Consider the following 19807-nt stretch of genomic DNA (forward strand, 5'->3'; position numbering starts at 1 on the left):
AACAGAATACTGACTAGAATACGAGTACATTAGCTAAGGTAGATTAAGGACCTAAATAATTATATTAATATATTATTATGTTTATAGCAATGTTTATAGCAAAATATCTGTAAGATTATAATTTGATCTTTGTTCATACCTATCCATTTTATGAAAGTGGAACTGAAGTGGTATTTTACAACTTCTATAGATGTTGAATACTCTACTAAGGAGACTAGTTAAAAACTCATTACAGCATGTCATGGTAGTGTCTACTGAGCAGTGTTTTTGTTACTGTTCTACACAGCTAGTTTTGAGAGTTTGGTGTAATCCTGATTAAGCAAAGAAGCTCCAAATCAGATTATACTTCTGGTGGCAATTAGATGGAACAGTTACCATCTGGGAACATAGTATTTCCACTGGAAAAAGAAAAAAAAAATTCCACATTCCATGGTATAACTAAGATACAGTTAAACATAATCCTCCTGTCTCTTCCTGAACTATATTCACACACATTAATAATCATTGCCCTTTTTCCAACATGTAGAAATAAAGAATGCCTCAAGGATGACAAAACTCCTTCAGACTGTAATGTTTTACTAACTCTTGCTAAAGAAACTGTGGAACTATTTTCATTGTGTTATCTGACCAGAGAAAAACATGGGAGAATATTTAGCACAAAGAGGATCAACTTGAGGAAGTGAAGGAAGGAAAGCAAGAATTAGGGATAGCTAATAATTAGAGATAGCTAATAAATAGTCTCAGAAGGTGAGTGGTAGAAGCTCCATTTTTAACATATTAAAATTTTTTATCACTAAAGGATTTAGTTTGGATGATAAACCTACTCTGACAAGAAGGTAGATTAGATAACCTTCATTCCCCACCCTCATTTTTATTTTATGTGGCTTTGTGAGTCTCTTGAGAAATATAAGTAAATAGAAAATTATACAAATGAAATATTTAGAAGGTAAGCAGGGTTTTAACATCATATGAGAGGACTTGCTGGGTGAGGTGTTAGACATTCTGCTCTGAACAGTGGCTGCCTGTGCTGAACCTGGTCTGGTGATTCACATTAGCTGAGATTAGGCAAGTGGATTATGATGTTTTTCCTGGCTGAGCATACTTGGACTAAGACAAAGACAATCACATCTACAGTTTATAAATCTCTGAAAACAAGCAATACTCTCTTTTATTTACATAGGACTGGGGGTGAGTATGATAAAATTATATGCAGTGCTTACCAGCTCTATGGCATTGAAGGTATTCTTATGTATTTAGAATGAAGTGTTCCACTTAGTGTCTTTATAGAATTTAGCTTTGTGCATAAACATTGAATGAGTGATTTTGTTTATGAGAATGCAGGGAAAAGGATTAAGTTCTGATTTCTGTTTGATTTTCTTGGAGAATAAATTTCTCAATATTTTAGTTGCCAAAATATCTTAATAGACATCCTGTTTCATGTAATATCAGCTATTTCTTAATTTTAGAATAATATCATTTATGCATGAAAATTGATAGTATATTTATGATGATATTAAGCTATTACAGTATGGTGGCCTGTAGCATGAAAAAGTAACTTCTCCTATAAGTTGACTGTTCATTTTTGAAATGTTTTGCATTTGTAAAATGAAATTATAAGGTATCTGAAAGATGCATAAGCAATTTTTGCCATTAAAATTAATGCTAGAGACATGGTGTGCTGAACAAAGGTGTACCATCAATTTTGCTAAGGAAAACATTTTTCTTAGTTTTGTGAATTTAAATTCTTTTGTGTTTACACTGAAAATTGTCTTTTTTCTGTCTTGATATGTATATTCCCTCTTTGTCTTGGATTTCAGTGCTTCCATAGCATCAAGACTAAGTCTAATAATTATCTTTATGTAAAATATATTGTATTTCTCTTCCAAATGTTGATGCTTATGTAACTGAATGTTTTGCACAAGCCCAAGTATCTAGAACAGCTTCTGAGCGGCTAATTCCAAAGTGATTAATGTCAGTGGTCTCACGAGAAAATCTCACCTATTTTATCTCTTGTAAGAGTGAATAATCAAATCATACAGTTAGAGAGGAGCTGAGGAGCTGTGCCTGTTCATTTCTGCCTCTGGGGATTGTTGATAATAATACTTTTCCCCCAGAGATCCTGGACTGGACTATCAGACTCCAGTCTTGGCCAGTTGAAATGGAGTAACATGATGTTCAGTTCACTCAAGAACTTTACTGCTGTCATTGCTGCTTTCATTGGAGTAGAACATTTGCTCTGCAAAGAGAGTAGGAAAGTTTGTGTTGCAGCTAGCAGCAAAAATGCCCTTATAGATTTCCTCTAGGCATATCCAGCTAAGCAGAATGACACATGCAGCATAAAATGTCAAGTTCAAATTGAATCCCTAGTCTAAATCACCTGTCAGCCTCTCAATATAGAAGTATAGTGAAAATTTACTCAGCTAATGAGTAGATGTGTCAAAAAAGATGAGCAGCTGTAGCTCTCAGTGGTTTCAGTTGAAGTGGAGCTCCTCCCTCCTACAGGAAGTAAGCCATTTCAACAGCCATTGTGGACTGGGTTACATAAGTTGCTGCAGCCAACCTTGAAAATTTCTTCTTGCATATTCCTTAATTAATTTTTTTTTCTTTTTAATTTTTTAGGTTTTTTAAAATTTATTTATTTTGAACAGAATTGTGATTACGTAGATCAGTTTTGGAGTACAACATTCTAGTGCAGACCTGCTTGGCTATCTTTTAGTTTTAGCACCTAGATGAGTATATTTTGCAGCATAAATTATGTCTTAAAAGGATACATTTCTTCCTGTGTTCTGATCAGTGTTCAAAATAATCAACTCCTAGTTCAGGAAAAACAACTGAGCTGAATCAGTGTGTTATCGGAAAAGCTGTAAGAACACAGTAAGATAATATCTTATCAAATCTGACTTTATTTGAACCTTCACTATCTTGAAACATAACTTTTTCTTATCAATTTCAGAACTGATATATGTAGTATTAAAATAATCAAAATACTGTTTTCCATAGCTTCATTATGAAAATGATATACTAGCCAGAGATTGTTCCATTACTCAATATGGCAGTTATATCAAGGTGATATCATTAAAGAATTGAATTTATATTATTTTGATAATAAATGTTTGCTGAGACTGCTATGTAGCTTTTCAGTAAAACTCTACTAAAACTGTTTCCTTGTGGCTAATTAGTTGACAGTTTTTAGCCTGTGTTCCAGTCAAGGCAAGCCAGCCATTAAGTTATTTTGTCACTTAAAGGGTTGTCATTATAGTATCCATATTTAGATTGGATTAAAATGGAAAGATTGTTGTAGTGGTGCTCTATTTGCAAGCATGAAGACTATCTGTATGGTTATCAGAAATAATTTGTTTTTATAAGACCAGTATTTAAATGTTCTCACTTCAAGGCTACTTCTCCTGAAGAATACCTGAAATTTTTGTGTCTTTTTGAGGGACTTAAAGACTTTTCTTTTACTAAAAACTCCTTATTTTGTCAGTAGCTTTTTTTCCTTCAGTATAAATGTGATCATTGTAGTAGATAGGTATCGTGAGATATAAATCTTAAAATAGAGAAGCAAATGATCTGTCAATTTATGATGCAACTTCACTTTAACACATTTTTTGAGCCTTATTGTGGTATAGTTTACAGTGCAGTAAATCAGGAGATGTTTCTCTGACTCCAATGGTTTTGCCTTGGTATGAAACTAGAACATAAGATCAGAAAGAATTGCATTGTCTTTCAGTTTAGCTACTTTGGACTAAAAAAGGCTCGTACCAAAGCACAAATTGCTCCCTCCTAGTGAGGACTTTTCTTAAATATCTTAAATGTTAAATGTCATTAGCTTCATCCTCAAGGAAGGGTGGACTGACAAACCACCTCCTTCTAAGAAAAGGTCTCTTGTACCAAAATTATAACTGATTCGAAATGACATTGGAGGGTTTTGGGAATATTTGCAAGTAGAGGTATGCTGACTTAATCTGACAGTATTGGAGTCTTTGTGGAATTTAGTGATAACAGCTTGAATCCATTTAAATCCAATGATTTTTGGCACAACATGCTGCTGTTGGTTTCTTATAAATCCTCTTTCTGCACCTTTCAAAATGTAGATCCTATTTTTACTAGTCATAAGAAAAGTTTAACATCCTTCTCCTCTTTCTTCCAGATTGCTGTCAAAATGAGTGAAACACCTTCAAGTAGTTACTCAGTGAATCATCCAAACTCATCTGAGAGTGAACAGAGTTTATCCACACACCATTTCAATGTTACTGAACCTGTTGTGGCAAAACGGATTTGTTTCTATAAAAGTGGAGATCCCCAGTTTAATGGAATCAAAATGGTAGTTAATAGCAGGTCTTACAAGACATTTGATGCCTTGCTGGATAGTTTATCCAAACGGGTCCCGTTACCTTTTGGAGTTAGGAATATTAGTACACCAAGAGGGAGACACAGCATCACCAGTCTGGAGGATCTTGAAGATGGAAAATCCTATATTTGTTCCCATCAGAGGAAAATGAAGCCCATCAACCTGGAACAGGCCAGCAAAAAGCCACTGCCCTGGCAGATCAGCAGGCCTGTCAGCGCTCGTCGTCGAGCTGTGCAATTAGCAAGGCAGAATGAAGATGGGCTTGGCCATCGAGAAAGCAGGATAACAACTCCCAAAAAGATGCTTGTTTTCAAAAATGGAGATGTGAGACTTAGGCGCACCATAGTTTTGGGAAAGAAAAATACACAAACATTTGAGGCCTTTCTGGATTATATGAGTGAGTTAATGCAATATCCAGTTGCGAAAATCTATACCACTGATGGCAGAAAGGTGAGAATATGGATGTGTACTGCCTTTTAAAAAAATAATTTCTCCTAGATTATTTTAAATTAAATAAAAATTGTATCTTTTATAAGCTTGTAACATGGTCCTGATGTATGATCTGATGTTCTAAATTTCATCTGTCTACTTTCTATGCTTTTTCCCCCTTCAGAAGGACTACTAGCTTGGAGGAAATATACTGGAGTCTTGGGAGCAGAGAGAAGCTAGTGAGGACACATTTCATTTTAAGCAAAATAAAAACCCCACTTTTATTTCTCTTACTCAGGCCTCTTTCAGTCATGCTTCTAATTCTATACTTTTACCCATTTACTAAAAAACTTCCTTTAGTCTTAATGTTGTTTATCTGGGACTTTTATGTCTTAGAACATGACAAAGAGCATCTAATGGCCACACATATTTTTAGCATTGCACAAGTACAGAGTGGTTTGCCATTAATGACTTGGAACTCTCTCACCTGATTGCCTATTACAGTTTTCAAACCATGGACCAGGTTCTGTACCTCTAAACTCAGATGGTGCAGCACTAATAATCCAGATTTTAATCTCACATAGTATTTTTATAATTTTAACTCAGTGTTTTTTCTGTCTGTTGTTTAACCACAGAAAAACACTGATGGTTGCTTTTAACAGGTATCTAGAAAGAGAATTCCATGCAGAACTCCAAGAGCTCAAGGGAAATCTTCTGTTTGTGCTCTACTTATTGAAATTGTGTATTGGGTTGGGAAACTGACCATATTACCTACTAGTTAGTGAAGTTTGTAAGCATTATCTTGCAATGTATTTTTGGAACATTCAAAACTGTCAGACAAGGCTTCTGAGCACCTTGATCCAGTCAGATCCGCTTTGAGTAGAGGGTTAGACTACATGACCTCCGGAGGTCTTTTCCAAAGTATAACGCTCTGTGATTGTGTCCTATTCCATTGTGGAAGTACGAGTCAACTGCTTGTGCTGTATTCTGAATTTTTCCTCCAAGTATGTCTTCATATGTATACTTACCTCCAAATGCATATTCATATTTCATGCCTATGAACAGTCACTGTGCAACGATGAAACAAAATTACATGTACAAACACTTAAATTTTAAGAAAATTTTCATCTGGATCCAAGTTCCTTCTTGAAGTAATTATCCAATATATTTATATAACAAGATATATCCTCACAGAAATAGGAATTGCCTTATAGGAATTGAAAAATTAATTCCGTTTTGTGATACATATTTAATAGTTTGCTGCAAATGAATGTAGAGACTAAGAAGTGAAGATATTAAAGCTTGAAAAGGATAAACCTCTTACATTATTTTTTGGTGGTTACTAAGGTAGAGAATTTAATGTTACTTTTTTTTCCAGGTTCCTAATCTTCAGGCCCTGATATTGTGCCCTGGAGCTGTAGTTGCAGCGGGGAGAGAGCCTTTTAAACCAAGCAATTATGAATCTCTTGAGTATTTGCAGCCAGCTAAATTGCTTAGAATTGGAAATCGTGTGTACCCAAAAGCAAATGCCAAGTCAGAAAGTGAAAAGAGTAAGTTCTTTGAATTCATTAGTATTTTATTAATTTGTTTATCTCTCTCAGCTTAAGACATAAACAGTGACAATCTTACTAGGATCAAGGATACTCAGAAAGGCCAGTTGAAACTGTTTATATCTGCTGTGACTCCTCTATTAGCTTATGAAAGATCAAAGTGAAAGGGTTCATTTTCTTTCTAAAATGCAAGTTTCTGCTAAGTACTCAGCTAGTACAGCTTATTTTGTTTCCGACAGACTTACTTAGAACATGGATGCAAACCTATGAGTATATTTTATTTTAATTCATTTGGTTTCCATTGTTACTAATTTTTTGGTGTCAGAATTAATAACAGCAGTGCTAAAAACCCCCTCAGACTACTTCAGGCTCTGACTGAATTGCTTGGGCAAAATTTTGTTCAGTTTTCAGAACTTAACAAGTGCAGGTTTCTCTTGTCTCATGTTCCACATAAATAAGAAAACTAGTACAGCATCAATCCACTCAAAAAGTCATCATGTTTTTGAAGTTGCTTTTGCCTAAACAGAGTGTTGTCCATTCCTACATGCTCATGGCTGTTATACATACTTTTTGAATAAGTTCGGGAAAAGATACACAAATATGTACTTTCCCTTTGATTACTCACAGAGTTGCGGCACTGATAAGGTCAGGAAGAGGGTGAAGTGGCCAGTGGATGATCAAGAACATGAGGAGCTCTTGGAGAGAAGCTAGGCTAGATGAATAGCCTGAGGTTGAGGGAAATGAAATCCTGTAGTACCAGAGCTTTAAGTCCTGTGGGAATTCTTGACATTACAGCATCCTGTAGGGCTGAGGTACTGTCTACAGGAACTTTATTAACCCAGAGGTGCTCTGTACTCTTGCTACAGCTTCATGCTGTATTGCAGAACCCAGGGAACACTGTAATTTTTGCTGTACTGGGACTTTCCACAGTAACCCTGACAGTGTTGTGGAGTACATTAATATATAAGACATTTGATTTCCATTTGCTTGAGGGAGTTCCATTCACATTCCTTGCACTTTACTATCTCCCCACCAAGCTATTAATTTTTAGTTTTTTTCAGCCTTCATGTACTTTGATTTGCACAGCTTGAGACCTGTTTGCACAGCATAACTAATGAGTCAAGAGAGAATGAGTAAAAATATTTTGAGAATGAAAGTTCTGCAGAAACAAAAATCCTACCCAGATTTTGCTTTGAGACAGAATGAGCCTTGCAACTGTAGAAAACCTCAGTTGCTGAATCTGATTATCTCCCATTTCTAATTATTAGTTAACATCAATTACAGAATGAGGGAGGAAAACCCAACCCTCTTTTTGTCTTTAATCTGAGAATTTCAAAAATATCAGGTGTAGGAGATATCATTGATGATATGAAAGCACGGAAAATGAAATTTCAGGATTTTTGTTTCAATTCCATTTCCTGAGACAGAGAAGCAGAAGTTCTGGTCTGTGTTAGAGGAATTAGTGCAACATTTGTTTCTTACTCAGTTCATGGTAAAGCATACGCTTGAGAAACTTGCAAGGCAGTTTGCCTGAAGTTATAGGCATATATCTATAATGGTAATATATTACTGTAAAAGTCTTGATGTGAGACCACTTAAACAAACAAACAAAAAAAGCTTAAATTCAAGAAATGTAGGTAAGTTAATATTACATGTGTTAAAACTCTTTTTGCAAGTGAAACCTGTCTATTAAATGGTGGATCATATATATTTAGATATCAGTGGCAGTTTTGCAAACCTTTGTGTGGATTTACCCGCACTGTTTCCTTTGCACATGCAGAAGACCTTGGAAGACAGCAAAACTTTATTCTTATCTCATGGTTTTTAGCTCTCATCTCTTCAGCAGCAACTGTGAGAGAGAAATGAGATAAAATTTTTTAAAAGACCCAAGTTATTGCAGACTTATCAAAACATATTGTGGGAATATACATTGTGTATGCTAACACATTTTGGGCCACATTCAAAATTCACTGAAGTCTAGAAGTATTCTCATTGGCTTTGCTGAGTTTGCACCATTATCTACAGTACAGATACCTACCTGTGTTTCAGAATATCATGATTTAAGTTCAGATTTTACAAGGAGTTCAAGGACTTCAATGTTTACTTCCTTATAGAGGGCCACTTGAGAGGACTGGATATGAGCCATTTCCTCACGTGTCAGTGACAGTAATGTCATGTGTCAGTGACATTACAAAGAGTAGTTGCTCATGTACTATAGATTGTTAGATTAAGCCCAAGGAGATATATGTTCACCTTGACCGACACATTTTAGAATTAACTGTAAGAACTAATAGAAAATGATATATTAATGATCAATAAAGCATGAAGAGGAAGTAAAGCTGGAAGCTTGCAGCCCAAACAAGTGAGTGCCTATGAATCCATTGAAAAGCTCAAGGAAATCTCAGCTCTCAATTAAGTATAAAATGAGATCATCTAGTACTTTTTTAGGCTTTGGAGCTTCAAATAAGACCATAGTTCTGGCATTAGAAAGAACTTATTTTAAAATGAGATTAAGTGGACAAGTATTTAAATGCTTAATTCTTTATTAAGACTTTCTTATATTTCTCTCTCTAAAAACTTAGATGAACAGCAAGATTAACCATGGTTTTTTTCCATACTTTCTATTGCAAAATAAATAAAAAAATAAAGTCTGTAAGATTAACACACTTCATTAACATCTTTAATACTAATTTTTCTCCTTTTTTCTTTTATCTTCCTTTGTTGCCTGTCTGCTGTCTCATCATCTGGATCCTTATCCATGGTATTTGTCTGCTCTACTTTCTACCTACTGAATCTGTGTTCCTTCAATGTAATTATTGGTAGTGAGAGCTGAAATGGACTCTAGCTCAAGATCTCAGATATTCTCAGTTTCTTCTGATAAAGGATCCAGCAATGATAACAACTCAAATGATAACAACTCAAATGATAACAACTCAGATTCTTCCTATGTTCTTGACAGTCATAATGGGATAGAAGGAAATCGGTCAGTTATTGGTGAAGACTTATCTGTGGCACAGTATCAAGATGACATTGAGAAATCTGTTCACGTTAATCAAGATGGCAGTATCACAGTGGAAATGAAAGTTCGATTCAAAATTAAAGAGGAAGAAACCATTAAGTGGACAACCACCGTAAGTCGTGCTGGCCTTTCTGATGACAAAAATATCTCCATTTGCGATTCTTCTGCAATGAACGTGGAAGACTGCTCATCCAATGTAAAGGCATCAGACTGTATAAACCCAAAAGACGCTCCATTTTTGAAGAGCTACAATAAAGAAGAGGAAGACTTGTTGCAGCAATCCAATGAGGAAGTGTCAGACAAAGAATCAGAGTCTGATTTGAAAACTGCTGATTGTAATGTCTCTGAGAAGAACAATTCTGCAGATTTCGATGTAGGCAATGTACCTGAGGAAGATATCAGGCCTCGCTTTTATAGGCCTCCCACCCCTGGGCCAAGGCGTGTTAGACAAAAGAAAGCAGTAGTTGAAAGTGTCACCTTGGTATCTGAGAAAGAGGTTCAAGAGAAGACAATAGGACAGTTTTCCTACAGTGAGGAAATAGAGAATGGAGAAAAGACATCTGAATATTGCATGGTAGCTCACTCAAGCAGAAAAAAATCAAGTGTCAGCAATCCAAAGTTTAATGAGGTGAGCGACAATGGTTTATTAAAGCTTTCTTCAGAAAACATAAAAGAAGAAATGCTTTTTCAAGTAAGCCACAAAAGTAGTGAGTTAGTAGAAACCACAAATAGGAAGACATTAGAACTGCCTGATGAGAATGAATTGGTACAGAATATATTGCAGAAATCAGCTGTGGGACAAGGTGCATATAGTAGTTTGGTATCAACCTCCAAAGCTAACAGCAATGGTTTCATACCATCATCAAAAACTTACCAGACAGCCAGGCCAGGCACAGCAGATCACATCCATAAGTCACGTGATATTAAACAAATAAAAAGATCAGTGAGTTCTTTCATTACATATTCAGAATTATGTCAGTCAAAAGAAGAAATAAAATGCCAGGCTGCTGATTTAATAACTATTTCTCAAGATTCAGTGCATTCAGCCTGTGGTGGACATAGCCAGATGAAGATGATGGCACCTCCAGGTAGTAAGGGTCCTACTGAGAAAGTAAATCCAACAACTGGATTCTTTCCTACTGTTTCTGAAAGTGAGACTCAAATCAGTGCCAGGACTGAATCTGTGATGAAAACACTCATTGAAAACAGCCAATCTGCATCATCCCTCACCAAAAAGAAGAAGAAGAAAAGAAAATCATCTAGCTTTCTAGAGCAAGGTACATATGAATATCAAAAGCATCAGGACATTTCAGGGATAATTAAAAGTGAAGGATTGCATATCACACAGGATTCCACAATAGAGGCTATGGATAAATATTCTGAAATGTCTCAGAAAGAAGGAACTGAATATTTTGTAAAAAACAATGATGGTTTGGCCAATTCTGAAAAAAGCATGTGTCCTGAAGATGAGTTCTATCACCAGGATTCAGTGGAACAAAATGGGTTATCATCATCTAATAAAAAAAAAAGAAGTAATAACAAGAAGTTGGCCAAGGTAAAATTGAACTCAGGGAAAAAAAGTAGTATAGTTTCATCTGCAAAGAGTGAAGATGGTCTAATGACAGCTGATTCAAACAATGAATCTGAACTCAGTCAAGATACACTTAGTATTGAGAAAGAAGGCACACATCTTATAAGCGGTTCTTTCGAACAGACACCTCACTCATCAGTGACTTCAAAGCCATCGTCAGAAGTGCCAAAGAATCTTAGCTTTGAAAAAGAAAAGAATAATTTGGAACATTTGTCATCAAAGAAAGAGAAAAAGCAAAAGGCAATGAAGAAAAATCGAAGTAAAGGTGTAGATAAGAGAAATATGTCAGAGAGTGCCATTACACTAGAAGCTCTAAGCCAGGAGGGTTTTCAAGGGGAGGTTGTTGGACATTTGCATGAAAACTATGTCCAGACTTGGCTGAAAAACTCATTATCAAATTCTGTCTTACCCCCAATAAAGAAAAAAGAAGGGACTGTAGAGAATAACAATGCCCATTCTTCTTCTAAAGAAAATACTGATGCTTCTGTAGAAAAAGAAGCTAGATTTATCACAAATAATGTGCATGTAACTGGAGAAAAACATCTACTTGAAGATAATCTAACAAAAAAAACATTAAAGCCTATTGGTAAATTGAGAATTTCGGAAGACTCAGCCAAGGATTCAGATGAAAGACAAACTGGCTCTTGGATTCATTCTAATACATCTATAGTAGAAGAAGCCAAATATTCACTAAAGTCAGAATTTCATCAGGATGGTAAGCTACATTTGTTCCATGAAGCACATGACAATGATAAAAAGATGGCAGAAGTTGACTTTCAAATTACCAACCTATGTCACAGAAAAAAATCTGAAGTTGCTGTTCAAGCTGATTGCACAATTGTCAGTGAGAAAATTGGAACTGATGTTCAGAATAATTGCATGTCTAGCATGTTGCTGCATGAACTACAATCAACTTTGCTTGGTCTGCAGAAAGAACATAGTGGATGTATAGGAAAAGCTTGCAGCTTTTCAGATTTTTCTCCTTCAGCTTTTGGGTCTTCCTCCAATGCTCTCCTAGCCTGGCTACTTTTACTGAATCTGAGAGAGCGTTTGACTGGGACAATCACAGACAATATGCAAAAAAATGCCTGTAGCTGTTCTGAAATATTTACACAGCTAAAATGTCTGAAACAAACTGCAGCTGTAGAACAAGCTGATGAGCTGAAGGCTGTCTTCTCACATCTCCAACAATCAACAGAAAATAAGTTCTTACACTTTAAGAAGGAACTTGAAAAGCAGGACTCCACTCATGAGAATATGACCATATCTGAAATTCCTAATGGTATACATTTGAATGAACATGAAGAATCAGTTGAGCCCTGTATTGCAATGGACAATGTCAATTCTGAAGAAACTCTAAAATTAACTGGGGAATCAGAAAGCTGTTTTGATATAGAGAAGGATCTTTGTAAAGAAACAGAGACTTCAGACATGATTGCTCCCAAAACACAACTAGATGGTCAATATGCCAATACTAATTCAAATACCTGTAGCCTTCCACCAGCTATAGAGACACCAGAAAGAAATGAAGAAATGCCTGATAGCCTATATGAAAAAACTCAAGATACATCATTCATTAATGAAGAGTCAGAATCTTCAGTAGATCCTAACTCCACAGTTCATAGTGTAACTTCTAATGATAACAATTTTATTTTAGATCAGGATACTTCTGAGTTAGAAGGTGAAAAAGAAATTGTGCATGTTACTGCTGATAGAAGTGAAGATGAGGATGTTGATCCAAAGTCATCAGATACTGACAAAACCCCAAAAAACCAACTTACACTAGATGCTGAAACCTCTGTAGAATATAATAATGAGGATTATTCTGTACAGGATGACAAGGAAGATGCAGAAATATCTGAGCAAACCTCTGAGAGGTTATCTACAGTCTCTCCCTTATCATTTCGCTATGAATCAAAGCAAATTACAGAATGCGACTTGACCGAAGGAGAACAGAAATTGCAAGTAGAAGAAGTGGAGAATAAAATGTGTTCTGACACTTCTCAATTAAAAAAATGCTTAAAAAGTCCTGCTACTTCAGACTGGTCAGATTATAGACCAGATACTGAAGAGAGTGATTATAACTTCAGAGCATCCAGTGACTTGACCAATGAAAGTGGGGAGGAAGCACTTGAAAAACATTATAATACTGGCTACGTAAAGAGAACTATTGAACGACTCTACGGCAAGACAGAAGCTTCATTTAAACCTGACTTTCATAAAGGATTTCCTTATATGTCAAAAGTATTTCAAATGGATACTGAAGGATTCCACGCTGCAGTGGGGGAAAAAATAATTTATTTTTCTCAAGAACCTATGTCTTGTTCTGCAGAGAAATTGTCACATTCTTCACTACCATCACAAGAATATCCAGTAAATGTAAACAAAGATGACAGTATATCAAGAAGAGGAAATACTCCTTTACCAACATCACAATCTACTCCTAACAGAGAAGAGACAAGTTATCCTAATGACTGTTTCAGGGAATCTCCAAATCAACATTGTCAACCTAGCATTCAGGCTAGTGAAGATGAAGGAATATTGATAGATAAAGGCAAATGGCTTCTGAAAGAAAATCATTTGATAAGAAGATCACCACCTGAACGGATTGGAATGTACGGTAATTTAGATACAACATCAGTTGAAACTAACAGTGATGAAGCTCCTTACTATCACTTCGGCAATCTGGATCAATACCCTGCCCTCGATGAGATTCCTTCTTCAGAACTTGAAGACATGGTAAAACCCCCTGAAAATTTTTGCAGCTACTTCAATATGCCTTATAATAGTGATTCAGACCCCTTTCAGGATGAGTTAAATACAAAAGGCAAACCTAGTCGCAATGGTAAGATCCTTCCTCTAGCAAACAAAGAAAAGACCAATCCATCAGCCATGGTAGGTTCTGCTTCCACACAGGCTGACACCAATTTTCCAGCTTTTTCATCTGTAGAATTTAGATTGCCTGATAACAAGGTGCATCCATTGGAAAAGCCTTTAAATGCTGTACCCATACAGTCTCAGCCAACTAATGTTAGTAATGTTGATAGAAGTGCTCTTCATGAAGAAGATTCTCTGGATAGACTCCATGCTATATGTGGCCAACATTGTCCAATACTGATGGCAACAGTAATACCAGTTAATGAGGAACAGAGAGGATATGCCTACCAAAAGGCATCTGATATTGAGAACCAGCTGGGTCCGTATTTGTTGGCCAAAAAGAGCGAACATTTGGAATGGTCAGGCCAAGACCTGACAGACAAAAATAATTATGTGACTTTGAAGAGTAACTCTATCAATAAGATAGCCAATAATATCTTTAATAGGTTTTATGCTGATAACACCTTAGATTTTATTAGTAACTTTGGAATACTTGCATCCTCAACTTTGAAAGACACAGATAATTTAGGAGAGTTACATATTACCGAGGATATGAATGTAAACCCCATGGATGCCAGAAATTGTCAAAATAATGTATCCAAACATACACCCAGTGATCTTATCACAGGCACAAATACTGAGTTACCCAATGGGAACACAAAAATATGTCAAACCTTAAGAATAAATTTAATTTATATAGTTGGAGAAAAATTTTCTCCCATGTTGGCAGATCCAGCAGAAACCTGTCATTCTGAAACATTTCTGAAGTGTGACACTTCTTTAAATAGCATTGAACACAAAACCTCTGAAAATCTGAAAAACAAAAATGCCGTTCCTACAGAAGAGGAAGAAGACGAAGAAGAAATTTGCTTTTGTACACTGAACAGTGGAAACAGTAAAGATGAGAAAGACTTCTAATAAAGATCTTGGAATTTCCATTATGTTAGATTAGTGAAAGCATCTTCAGAAAAAAAAAAATCACATAATAAGCTGCTGAAAGGCACTAGCAATAAAACTCCCGGTGTGAATAACTTGATAAAAATGAGTCACAATTGTATATCACTGCTGAAATACAAATATTGATACATTTTTATGGGAACCACCATACAAAGAAAGTTGTTCTTCTAAGGCAATGATTTCTTCATTAGAAAGCAGTTTTTCCCTGAAATATCTGTTAAAAGGTAGTTATGTACCAATCATCTAATTTTAGGAAAATGACGGCTGCTTGTTTAAACAGAGAACTGAAATTTGAAATACCTGCCCAAGTTTTAATATAAGATTTCTATATTCCATGACATTTAAGAAGGAGCTTGAAAACTGTCTTTCAGTAGAAATACTTTTCCCAGAACATAATCAACTGATATGTTTAATTTGAAATGAAAATGAGGAAATACTATTCAAATGTTGTAATATAATAACAAGTAGGAAACAGAAGTCATTTTAATTTTATATAGATGTACATTATCAAATTGGTGTTTGAGATTTTAAGGCCAGCTGCAGAACACATATGTGAGTAAAGAGATTTTTCCACGTAGGATCATCCAGACGCCAAATAAAGTTGGCCTCTTTAACCCAGAGGACACTACAAAAGGGGCATATTTAGGAACTGAGAATGGAGGCTGCTTGTCAATGGACTTCCTGACTGCTCTTGCCATATTTCCTTCTGAGGCAGCACTACTACTACACTCTTAAAATTGTTCTACATACACTACAAGTTTTTTTGTGTGTTCTTACTTAACCTCTGTACTTTAAAGATTGTCTATGTGTTTTGGTGTTGTTTTGGGTTTCTTTTTGTGCTTTCTTTTGGGTTTTTTTTGTAAATATGTTTTATTTTGAGAATCCAAGGCATATGCAATATGTTCCAGGTTCTTTCAATCTGTTATTAGAGTTATTTTGGATACCTGTTTACAGCATTTTTTAAATACTGCATGCACATAGTAATCACTTATATATGGTTTACAATTTTCAGTAAATGATGTAACACATGAAATTGGAAAATATTTAATATATATTGTGGTTAGGTCATGTTTCAGTTTTTGGTTAAATTTTAATTCCTGACACTGCATTGTACCTTGCTTCAATGTCAATGAAGTCAGAGATACACCTGAAAAAAGAAGGTGCAACTTTTCAGGGAGAGAATGAGAATTTTGCCATTCTGTACTCTTGAAGACTGTATCTAGAATAACTAGCATGTACATGCTGTGATAAGCCGTGGGTCATGATCCTTTGATTATCCAGATTGGGGACCTAATAAAAGTCTGACACAAATAAGTCTTGGCCCAGAGGCTTTGATTGTGCCCGTGTGGGACAGAAGGCACGTGGAGGGGAAGTAGAAGTTGGATGTGAAGCAAAAGGGGTTTGTAGCACAAGTAGGAAACCTAGAAGCACTCTTCAGTTTTTAAAAGTCCAGTGGCTGATATATTTCCCCCTAACTAGCTGTTATGCTTCTGTTGTTTGAAGAGGTGTATTCTATGTAATAAACTAATGTTATAACTCTAAAGCAAAGTGTATTGTCTGATATATTTCACACCAAATAGCTGTGTGTTATTTCCTATGCTGGTCTTGTTTCTGATGTTTTTCTGTCCATCTCCACTTCTTTTGGTGTCCTCCTTCACATGTTTTAGAACTGCTCCAAGTAAAGATTCTTAATGGTATTTTTTCATCCCTTTACATGTCGATACAGAAATAAAACCTGTGTTTGGAAAATGCAACTGAGAATTACTAGAATCCATCTAAATGTCATATAGCATTCTGTGCTGTAAATAATGTCTAAATGTTAGGCAAATCAACAGCTATATACATCTCCATCACTCACAGTCTTTCTGTTGGGTTCACAGCACTCTGTGCTGCATTCACAGCATCTCAGTGTTTTCAGATCAAGGCTCAGGAACCTTTAATCAGATGCTTATTACTGAGTTACTGAAAGTTACTGAGCAAACCAAGCACTTGAAACATGAAATGTGAGGTACTCCCTTAGGTGAAAATTAGCAGAGACCACAGCAAGTGGTGAAATGAATATTAACTGAAAGACTCAGTTCTAATTTCTGTATGTTAACTCAAAGAGAAGGAATAAAATGGTCACCTCAGAGCAGGACAAAAGGTTGACAATGAGATGTACCATAGTGTCATACAGTTTATATATTCATCAACTGTACAGGGAAGATCACAAAATTGTGGAATCATTTAGGTTAGAAAAGACCTCTGAGTCCAACCATTAACCCAACATTACAAAGTCCACCATTAAACCATGTCCCCAGGTGTCATATCTACACATCTTTTAAATACCTCCCGGGATGGTGACTCAACTGCTTCCCTGGACAGCCTCTTCCAATGCTTGACAAACCTTTCAGCGAAGAAATTTTTCCTGACATCCAATCTGAAATCCAATCTAAACCCTCCCTGGTGCAACTTGAAGCAAAGATAGAGTATATTAGGTGTCTGAGATGCACAGGTAAAATAAAATTGTTTTCATAGTTAAGACTGGAGAAGGCTGGATAGAGAACCTCACAATGCTAGAGCAACATACTGATTGACAGAGGCAAAAGAATCATGAGGAGTAATTTGAGCTACTTTAATAGGATAGAAAAGAATTCAGCGAGCATTCAAGGGACTTATAGAGAGTATGCCATACATCTGGAAGGAATTCAGTATATGTCTTGCCATTATTAAAAATGAAACAATCAACATAACATACAGATCACAGTCCCAGGAACTCTCAGTTTATCTAGTTTAGCTGCTTGCTAGAAGGAAACTATACAATTAGGTAAGTAATTCCATTTGATTACTAAATCTCATTTTAAATCTTTTTCTCTGTAGTCATTACAGCTTCCACCAGATAGATATTCTAGATCTTGAGTCCCACTTCTGATGTCTGTCTTGAATGTTTTCTAGTTTCTATCTTCAGCCTACTCATGGTTGGTTTATATACGTGTCCCAAAGCCATCACTGTAACTTACTTAGAGAAGTCTTTTTCCTCCTTCCTATCAACAAAATCAGACATTTTCTCGACTTTTTCTCCTACATAAATATTTTCTCCATTTCCTCTAATCATCATGGTTGTAGTCTCTGAAATGCATAAGGCATATTTCTCTTAATTCTAAGGAGGTCAGAGGTAAATAAGACCATTAAATTGTTAAATGTATCACTATTAAACAAGTAACTTGATTTTTATAGTACTAGTGATATCAAATACCATTAATCTAATTGCAATGTTAATCCACTGTGAGAGCTATGGGGAATATTTAGTACAATTTCCTTACCTTCTGTCACGGATTAACCCCAGTCAGAACTAAGCCCCACTCAGTTTCTTGGTTACTTCCCCAGCAGTGGGATTGGGGAGGGTAAAAGAGAGAAAACTCGTGTGTTGACATAAAGACAGTTTAAGAAATAAAGCAAAAGGTGCACACACAAGCAAAGCAAAACAAGGAATTCAATCATCAACTGATTTCAGCTGTGGGAAATACAGATTACAACAATTTTTGAGGAGGCTCACACTGCTCTGTTGATAGAAAATGTGTTTCTGTCTGTTACTTCTCTTCCTTAGATCTCACAGTTGTTATTTTTTACTTATACTTTCAGCTTAATATGTTCCAGCTGTGACAAATCTGGAATTGATCAAGTTTAACTTTTTGATAAGAGTATTCCTCAGTAATACCATTTCCCTTAATTCCATGCCTTTGGTACTTATCTTCCACTGAATGAATGGTTGGGGTTGGAAGGCGCCTTAAGACCCATTTAGTTCTAACCCCCCTGCCTTGGTCAGGGATACCTTCTGCTTAGACCAGCTTACTCAGAGCTCCACCCAACCAGGCCTTGAGCACTTCCAGAGATGAGGCATCCACAACTTCTCTGGGCAACCTGTTCCAGTGCCTCACCACCCTCACAGTGAAGAATTTTTCCCTAATATCTAATCTAAACCTGTTCTCTTTCAGTTTAAAGCCATTCTCCCTTTTCCTGTCACTGCATGCTCTTATATATAGTCCCTCTCCATCTTTCCTGTAGGTTACCTGCAGTAACTGGAAGGCCACCTCAAAGCCTTCTCTTTTCCAAGCTTAATAAACCTGATTCTCAGCCTTTCCTCCTAGGAGAGGTGCTTCATCCCTCTCATCAGCTTCTTGGCCCCCTCTGGATTTTCTCCAACAGATCGAAGTCCTTCCTGTGCTGGTAAAACTTCAGTGGATTCCAAACAGGCTGTTAATCTGTGTAGCCGATCACACCTTCTCAGAGATACAGATTCTTTCTTAAACAGTTCTTTTTCAGCAGACCTAATTTGTTTTTAGAGTCCCTAATGTTTGAAGTGATGAGTGCCAAGGCTGTCATTGCACAGCACTGCATTGAGCAGAGCTGATATATCCTAGGTAAAGAGAGCCCCGTATTTAATACAATTTAATACAATATTTCAAAACTGCATTTGAAAGGTGATCTAGGTTCATTCAAATTTGACTTGGTCATATAGGACATTTAGAGGAAAAGATATGAATGCAACCTGACATTTCTTGACATGCCCAAGATAGTAAACTCAACATTTGCCTGCTGTAATTCTGTGAAACACGTATTTCTGTGTTCATTGACATGATATTATTCAGAATTTTGGTTACTGAAATGCGTTTTATTTAAGAATATGGAGTTTAAGTAATTCAGTGAGTCTTTTTATCTTTTGATAGCTAGGAAATGGAATGTGTCAGTCCTCACCAGTGATGTGCCATCTGCAGGAACAAGCTCAGAGGTTTATATTACATTGTATGGGGATCGTGGCAGTTCGGGTCCTATTTGGCTTGATGGAGAGAAGGGAAAATTATTTCAGAGAGGCAATGAAGACATCTTCACAGTAAGTAATATATATTCATTGTGTTGCCCTCTTGCTTCCTGCCAGATTGCATGACATTTCAAGCTCTATGTGATGAAAAGGCAGCTTTTTTGTACATTACACGTATTTAGAAATGAGAAACAGGACTTAAATGTAGAGCTAAATTTAGCATCCTTTCCCACTC

At 36.1% G+C, this 19807-nt stretch overlaps 1 protein-coding gene across 1 annotated transcript in view; it reads left to right on the forward strand.

Moving 5' to 3' along the window:
- The first annotated feature begins 1100 nt into the window (after positions 1-1100).
- RP1 (RP1 axonemal microtubule associated) overlaps positions 1101-19807 on the forward strand; it is a 158519-nt gene continuing 139812 nt past the window's right edge. Inside the window, 4 exon segments of the mRNA XM_032108179.1 lie at positions 1101-1188; positions 4151-4801; positions 6159-6330; positions 19481-19644. Of these exon segments, the coding sequence (XP_031964070.1) occupies positions 4163-4801; positions 6159-6330; positions 19481-19644 (975 nt within the window). The 5' untranslated portion in view covers positions 1101-1188; positions 4151-4162.

Source organism: Corvus moneduloides, chromosome 1 (genome assembly GCF_009650955.1).
Source record: "Corvus moneduloides isolate bCorMon1 chromosome 1, bCorMon1.pri, whole genome shotgun sequence".
NCBI lineage: Eukaryota > Metazoa > Chordata > Aves > Passeriformes > Corvidae > Corvus > Corvus moneduloides.